Genomic DNA, 8,765 nt, shown 5'->3' with positions numbered 1-8,765 from the left:
CATGGCGTGCATGCATGGTGCGAGTGTTTCACATGCATGTACTACGTGTTTGTGCCATGGCCCAATTAAACATGTGCCTTTAATTTGTATGCCTGCATGCACACATATACTAGCAATTACGACGACGAACATGCAGAGGATCAACTGACAGATCGAGGTGGTGTCATCACTTATTAGTTCGTCACTAGCTGCTAATAATCTCTTGTTTTGGCAGACTACTGTTTGCTCCTGGCTCCGATCGATCCGTGTGGTGGATGGATGCTTCGTGGAAGGAAGGAAGGATGCACTGGCAAGAGCAGGCGGCAGGAGCAACCGATCGAGCAGCTAGCAAAGCGGCAGACAGGCGGATGTGGACGAGACAGGCAAACCGACAGGAATCGATTTTCACATATTGTGTTATAATAATAATAATAATAATAGATTATGATAGGCCGGCATATATCATATCTGAGACCTTGCGTTTTTTTTTATATATGAATAAGTCTCGTTTCAGAAAAAAAAAATGTATAAGTTATAAAATAAAGTGGTGGAGTACGGGTGATGAACTGGTGATGATGATGGATGGCTCAACAAACAAACAGACGGCTGCAGCAGGCGAGGAGAGGTCCTTGTCGTGGTGCATGAATTTGCATGCACGGATGCAGCAGCAGTACACATAGTTTTCCTTGCCATCTTCATATCGCATCGCCATCAGATATCTGACAGTTGTTGTGGTCCGCCTGGCCTAGCTAGCATCATTATGTGGCTCCAAACTCTCAACAGACCAATACTATTCCATTCAATTCGCCAATCATTTTCTTTATTTATTTAGTGAAGCTACTTAATATTTCTCCAAAAATATCTAGTGCCGGTGTAGTTTTTTTACTATATATATTTGTAGTTATTAGTCACAGGATAAAATGCAGACACCTGCGAATCATGCAGATCAATTGATTTCCATGTCAAAGAGATTTGCATGATTTGCGTACGTGTTGGTATATACAGACAGACAGACATTGGAGTGGTAATAAGGAAAAAAGCTAGTGGGAGGAACTAAGCCCTTGTTATAGGTAGGTCCTCAACTCCTCATCAGTCCTTTGGTGTGCTTAAAGTTGCTTCAGAATCCAGATTACTAGATTAGCATGGTATACTATACTACTACTATAATAACACATTAAAATCCTCTCATTCTCCAACTGGGTGTGGTGGACAAGCAGGGTAGGATCGGATATATGCAAGACCTTGTCGTGGAGTAAGCTAGCCCGGCCAAAAGCAGAACAGCACCACGAATAAACTAAATTAAACAAAGAGGGTTAGCATCATGTTCCCCTTTTTTTTTTTAAAAAAAAAATGGGGCCTTGCCTTGTGCCTACCTTACAATCAAGGGACACCTTTTGATTTGCGTCGGGTCCGTCCGTCCGTCCTTGCTGCTTTAATCCCCTTTATTTATTTATATTTTCCATCCATTATTATCTCTCGCTCGCTCCCAACATAAACCAAACACCGTACCCTCCCAATCAAGAACCATGCAAAAGATCATATCGACCAACGCGTGCATACAACAAATCACACATCACAAGCAATAAGCAACAAGAGTTGCAATGATCACGGATACGTTCGTCGTCAAGGAAACAATTAAGCGCCATATATCGTCCATGACATGATTTCAGAGCACTTGGTGGAATATTTTACTATTAGAAAACTATTGCAATGTACTAGGGCTAGCTAGGACTAGAGGCGCGCGCGCGCACACACACAGACACAAACCTTGCTTGCTTGCATTCCGGTTGCCGGCACCGGCACCTACCCCATAATAATCCTAATCCTAATGATCCATGCATGCACCCATCCACTCGATCGATCGGTTTGCGGGTGGGGTTTTTTCCGTCTCCGTGCCGAGAGCAAATGATTGGGCGGGCGGGCACCGCCGCACCATCACCGCACCGCACCGCACCGAATCGATCATGTAGCTAGCTATAGCCAAGTCGTCGACGTCGCGTCCGTCCATGGCGCCGGCGGCATGCATGCAGCAGCTGCTGGCAATAGCTCTGCTATGCTAGCTAGTACACCAGTAGCAGTTGGTGGTTACTAATAAGGTTGAGTAAAGCTCAAGATGAGACGAGAAATGGAGCGGGGCCGGAAATATATGAAGCAATAATCATGCATGCATTTGGGCAGGCTAGGAGTACAGGACGGGGATTGCGTGGTCGGTAGCTCAGCTCAGCTAGTGATCATCGAGTGAGTGAGTGAGCTAATAATGCTAAGCTAAGCTAAGCTACTCTCAGCCAGGAGAGGCAGAGATATAGAGAGAGAGACGGAGGGGAATCGATCATTATTGGGCGCTACACTTTGCTTTGCATTGAGGTCGCGAACGAAACAAGCCTAGAATGATGCTCGCTCCTCTATCGACAATATAATGCCTGATGTCTTCTTTATTATTAACTCGATCATCAGCTAGGACACGTACGGATGTGTGTAGATCACAAGCTGCATTTTTGGGCTATGCAGCTCGTTTTGATATGATATGGGAGCTAGAGACGATCGATGGAATTAATGGGGAAGGATCGATCAGGCAAGAAAAAGGTCCGCCCGCACTTTCTTGTCCTCAAAGTTTCTCGCTAATCATCCTCATTGAGTAAGAGCTAGCCCACGGGTGAAGAATTTGCATTGCCCCTGCATAAACAAAAAAAGGAGATGCCCCAGGGTATGTATGCGTGGTCCCATATATGCATATTGCCCATTCCTTCGCCCCGGATTATTCGGGCTAACAACCAGACTAGGACCATGCATGTAATTTGCACATTTTCAGGTTGTCCATACTGATATAGTGGAGTGGCTAGCATTGAGCCGCACGCACCCCACATTTTTGCTCCACACTTTCATGTCGGATAGCTAGATCAGAGAATGGTAACAAGGGCAGATTCTTTATATTCTTACAGCTTGAAACAATATATATACGGCTATTCAGCGGCGGACCCAGAAACGGACCAAGAGGGGAGCTAAATAACATAGCTAAATTTTTGTTTTTGCTCGTTCAATCCAGTACACTAATAGATATAGCTAAGATTAATAATTTAATATTAATTCAAAGTGCTCAAAAACAAAGATTCATAAAATAAACATAGAAAAATACCAAATACATAGAGTCTTTTGCTAAAAATAAAATCTATTAAAAAAATTTTGAGTCCAAGACGGGGGCTGCAGCCACCCCAGCCCCCCCCCCCCCCCCCCCCCCGAGTCCGCCAACGGGGCTATTACTTCGACTCGAAATATAATTTCAAAAGATATCGCTGGTTTAATGTACTGATGAAATTGCCCATTTTGGCAGGGATTCAGCTTCTTGAAGAAACATCTATTATTCTAGTATTTAGGCAACAAAATAACCCTGAATTCCCAATGCCTAGAAATTACCAATATATTAATAATCGGAGGAAATAAAATCAAAGTGTGGAGGGGAAGGAGGAGACGAAGGATTGTGGACACCACGGCCGGAGTGGCCGCCTACGACTGGCTGATCCGCTCGGAGATGACCAGAATAGTACTGTACAAGCTAATGAAGCACCATGAAACGTGCTACATCAATTTAGAGAAGAGTGCACTGGTACTTGCATATAGACATGTGTCCTAGGGTGCATGTATGATGAAAATTAACCTAAATTATAATTTTTATGTATTTTGGGAGGGTGCACTTCCACCCCCTATCTACAGTGTAGCTTCAGCCCCGAATGCAATAAAACAAGAACACGTCTACAAATAGCAACCAAATGAATGAGAGAGGCATTTCGTTTTTGTACTAGGCTTCAGGTGGGGGTGAGTGAAAAATTTCTAGGTGAGGAAGGCCCAGTAGTGTTGAATCAAAATTCTGTTCCTTGGATTACTGTTTAATATTGCATTCACTAATTCTGAGATATGACATTAGTTAAGAGCATCCTAATAGTTTCTAAAAAAACTAGTTAGTAGATCAATGAGTTCTAAAAGTGGCTAGAAAAGTTGGAAGCATATTAATTTGTTGGTTCTAAAATATGGAAAACAACTTTAAATTATGAATCCCGAACTATTCTAAATCACGGATCCTCCTTTATATATTTTTTCTCTTGTATTGTATATTTGTATTAGGAACCATGTCTTACTTTTACTCTTCTCAAATCCTTTCACCTCTAGACTGACACGTCTATTCAGCACGTGGGGGTTGTTTTTTTCGCAAAAAAAAATTGGAGATAGAGTTAGAAGTTATTGGAGATGTTTCTTTTTTCAATCGGAGGAGAGTGTTTTGGTACTCTTGAATATGCTTCGTTTACCTTGTTGTAAAAAGAAAGGGTAGAGGGGCCTTCGTCAATCATGAAGCGATGAAAAAAAAGGAAGATGGGAAAAATGAAAACAGAGCACCAACTGAATAACCGAAGCATTCAGTGAGGTGAAGCGAGGACAGAAAAGGACACGCGGCTCCAGCAGCGTGAATGGGCACGAGCCACTAGCATGCGCCGTGGCGGGAAGCTAGTGTGCGCGGCTCCAGTATAAATTCTGCCGGGAAGACGATGCCGCACACTCGCACTCCACACTCACCTCAGCCTCACTCACCTGCCTTCCCAATCATCAAATCCAATCCAGCTCCAGGTGCCGACACGCCAGAGCCAGACGCCAGAAGAGCAAACAAGAAGCCGACGACGTCGCGCACGCACGCAGACGCAATGGCCACCGCCTCGCTCGCACTGCTCGATCATCAGCTGCCGTCACCGCCGGCGGTGGCGTCGTACAACGGCGGCGGCTCCGACCGCCTGAGCCAGGAGATATTCTCCATCCTCGAGTCCAACTTCCTGTTCGGCGCGTTGTCGCCGCTGGAGGGCGTCCCGTCCTCCGCGGGCCGCGTCCGCGTGCTCTCCATCGACGGGGGCGCCGACGGCGGCGCGCTCGCCGCCGCCGCGCTGGTCCGCCTCGAGCGCCGCCTGCAGGAGCTCTCCGGCAACCCCGCCGCGCGCGTCGCGGACTTCTTCGACCTCGCCGCCGGCTCCGGCGCAGGCGGGTTCCTCGCGGCGGCGATGTTCGCGTGCCGGATGCCCGCCGAGGCGGCGCGCGAGTTCGTGGCCAAGAACCGCAAGGTCCTGTCCAGCCGTGGCGGCGGGGGACTGATGTCGTCGTTCCGTCGGCCCCGCCCCGAGGCCGCGTTCCGGAAGGTGTTCGGCGACCTGACGGTGCGCGACGCCGCGAAGCCGCTGCTGATCCCGTGCTACGACATGGCGAGCGCGGCGCCGTTCGTGTTCTCCCGCGCCGACGCCGTGGAGGCCGACGCGTTCGACTTCCCGCTGTGGCAGGTGTGCGCGGCCGCCTGCGGCGTGGGCCCCGCCGAGGTGGCGTCGCTGGACGGGCGCACCAGGCTGCGCGCCGCGGCGGGGGCCGCGGGCGCCGGCGCGGGTGGAGCCTCCGCCGCTGTGGCCAACCCGACGGCCGTGGCGCTCACGCACGTGCTCCACAACAAGCGCGAGTTCCCCTTCGCCGCCGGCGCGGCCGACCTCGTGGTGCTGTCCCTCGGCGGGAGCGCCGCCGCCTCGCTGGGCCGCCCCTCCTCCTCCAGCCTCCTTCGCATCGCCGGAGCCTGCCAGGCCGACATGGTGAGCGAGGCTGCCTGCCTGGATGACCGGCACCATTTCCCGAACACGAACAGAACAGGGTAGCAGTTTGGAACGAACGGACGGACAGGACTGACGGTCAGTGCGCTGGCGGTTTGCTTTGCAGGTTGACCAGGCCGTGTCGATGGCGTTCGGGGAGAGCAGGGCGACCAACTACGTGCGCATCCAGGGCAACGGCATTGCGCCCGCCGCCGGCGAGACGGCGGAGGCGGCGGCGCTGGCGGAGCGGGGCGTGGAGTCAGTGCTGTTCCGCGGCAAGAAGCTGATGGCACAGACCAACGGGGAGCGTCTGGACGCCGTGGCGGAGCAGCTGGTCCAGGAGCACCACCGGCGGCTGGAGAGCAAGACGCCGGTCGTGCTGGTGAAGGCCTCCGCGACGCCGCGGACGTCGTCGTCGTCCGCGTCCACGCTCATCACCGTCTCCACCAACTCCTCGTCGGAGTCGCCCTGAGACTGCTGGGTGCTGGCACGACGAGATGAGCGACCGACCGACCGATAACTAGCGTGGCCTTGTTTTCCTTTTCACTTTGTTTTTGTTTCTATTTATTGGCTCGTTGGGTTTCTTCTAGTTTAGCGCGGCGCCGGCGCCGGTGCTCGGGGTTTTGATTGCCTGCCGGCGCCGCCTGCGCGCTCCGCCTCCCGGTCACGGCCGCCGCCGAGCCGGACCCGCCGGCAGCGGCCGGGAAGAAAGATCGAGGAGGGCCGTCGAGCGGCGAAGGCGCCAGAGATGATTTGTGTACGTACGTAGCTGCTAGGAAGAAGGAGATGTGCGTGCCTGTACGTGTGCCGGTGTGCGTGTGCTGCAAACGCAGTGTATGTACGTACGTGCGTACTTACTACGTAGTAGAGTGCCCGGAGCTTGGATTGCAATGCAATGTGATGATGATGATGCTACTGTGTCGGTGTGGCGTTTACTGATCACAGCTCAGCACTTATTTCTTTGTCCTGCGATGCGATTCTTCAGTGTCACCTGGCATTGCTCCTGAACATTCTGAAGATAATGGAGTGTACTAGTATTTTCTCTCTTGTTTTCACGTCGTGGACTGAGGCCTTGTTTAGATGCACCCAAAACTTATAAGATTTTCCATCGTATCGAATCTTACGGCACATGCATGAAGTATTAAATATAGATCAAAATAAAAACTAATTACACAGTTTGTCTGTAAATCACGAGATGAATTTTTTAAGTCTAGTTACTCTATGATTGGACAATGTTTGTCAAATAAAAACGAAAGTGCTACAGTGTTAAAATCTAAAAAAAAATTTGGATCTAAACAAGCCCTGGGCCTTGTTTACTTCATCAAAAATTTTACAAAATTTTTCAGATTTCCCGTCACATCGAATCTTTAGACGTATGCATGGAGTATTAAATATAGATGAAAATAAAAACTAACTAAACAGTTTGGTCGTAATTGACGAGACGAATCTTTTAAATCTAGTTAGTCCATAATTAGACAATATTTGTCAAATACAAACGAAAGTGTTACTATTCCTATTTTGCAAAATTTTTTGAAACTAAACAAGGCTCTGATGAACTGGACGAACTATTATCTGACAGGAAGTCGCACTCGTTGGTCATCGCCATGAATGTGTGCTTGCTCACGCAGTGTGTGGTGCCGCCACTGCCATCTAGGAGACCCGACATGGTCTGGCGACCGACACCGACAAACATCATTCATGTCTTGGCACGGAACGCAAAAGCAGAAAAGCACTCTTGTTGGGCCGGGCTGTACTTTAGCATCCAACAAGGCTTAAAAAGGTCGAAGAAGAGCCCACGGGAATTTCCGGCTGGCTGTGTCATAGCCAAGCAACACTCAGATCTTATTGAGCCTGCACTCTCGGCCCAGATCCATAGCAGTAATTTTGGCCCGACAGACTTTTTTTTAGGGGCTGGCCTGGCCCGAAAGATTTGATCCTTTTTTTTTTAGGAGAATGCCATTCAAGATGTTCTTTTCTCCCCGTCTTGTAGGTGTACTCCTTCGGTCTAAAAAAAATCAATTCCTAAAATCACTCAAAGTCAAACTATCTTAATAAGCACTTAGTCCGTTCAAACAACATTTAAACCGTAAATGGATGCCACTTTAGGCCCTAAATGTTAAATTAAACGGTTGGATTGTTTAAACCATTGAAGATCGTCCAAGTAGAATTGAGTTAACCATGATTACATGGGCTAAATGACCATTTAATTTATAATTTAGTAAATAGGAGGATTACAACTACTATAATAAACACTGAACTAATTAGGATTGTAAGTATATGAAGTGTTTTGGGATTTTGATTTCTTCCAAAAAAAAGATTATTTAGTAGAATACTTACTTTTTACATGTGTAAATATGTAGCATATTTGACTTTTACGTACATAAATATGTATATTTTAGTGCTACAATACAAGACCGTTTAGGTCGTTTAACTCTGCTTAGGAAATGTCCTTTAAACGGACTATACATTAACTGAAGGGACTGACTGTTTACTATTTAGTGTTTAGAATAATAATTTTTATTTTGACCAATTTTATTAAAAATAATAATTTCTAGGGCACAAAATAAATATATTATAAAAATATAGTTTAGGATGTATTTAGAGATACTAATTTGGTGTCATAAATATTAATACTCTTTTCTATAAAATTAGTGAGACTTAAAATAATTAGATTTAGAATAAATTTAGAAAATGTTTTAATTTGAGATGAAAGGAGTACATAAGGTGAAGGCGATTTCCTTGAAGATGAAGTAAAACAAAATTTTAGCCTCCCCACCTGTGCTAGGCCACACGTATGTGGCCGACACATATGACGTAGTTTCAGCTCACATCAGAGCAGACAAAAGGCATCGTTCAGCAAATATGCAAATCATGTTAATTAATTTCACCTATGCTTGGCGGAATTTCTCATCTGTGTCTCTCGTAGCTGAAACCACTTTGCCATTGCAATAAAACCCAAAACACGCGACAAGATATCTTGAACCTAAGAAAACCAAAAAAAGCTGATTAAGAGCAAGACTAATAATACAACTAGCTGCTAGGTTGTATGGAAATTGGAAAAAGTCTACATCACCTCCTGAACTATGAGTTGGTGTCTACTTTACCTCCGAACTATAAAACAGTCTAATTTACCCCCTGAACTATCCAAAACCGTTCAAATCACCCCCGGACGGTTTTTTATGG

At 47.1% G+C, this 8,765-nt stretch overlaps 1 protein-coding gene across 1 annotated transcript; it reads left to right on the top strand.

Moving 5' to 3' along the window:
- LOC8083205 (patatin-like protein 3) lies at nucleotides 4,277-6,622 on the top strand. The gene is made up of 2 exons (XM_002438803.2): nucleotides 4,277-5,585; nucleotides 5,710-6,622. Exons 1-2 carry the CDS (start codon nucleotides 4,515-4,517, stop codon nucleotides 6,052-6,054), a joined length of 1,416 nt encoding a protein of 471 aa, XP_002438848.1. The 5' UTR covers nucleotides 4,277-4,514; the 3' UTR covers nucleotides 6,055-6,622.

Source organism: Sorghum bicolor, chromosome 10 (assembly GCF_000003195.3).
Source record: "Sorghum bicolor cultivar BTx623 chromosome 10, Sorghum_bicolor_NCBIv3, whole genome shotgun sequence".
NCBI lineage: Eukaryota > Viridiplantae > Streptophyta > Magnoliopsida > Poales > Poaceae > Sorghum > Sorghum bicolor.
The sequence above is the reverse complement of the archived record's forward strand: the minus strand, read 5'-3'. Positions and strand labels throughout refer to the sequence as shown.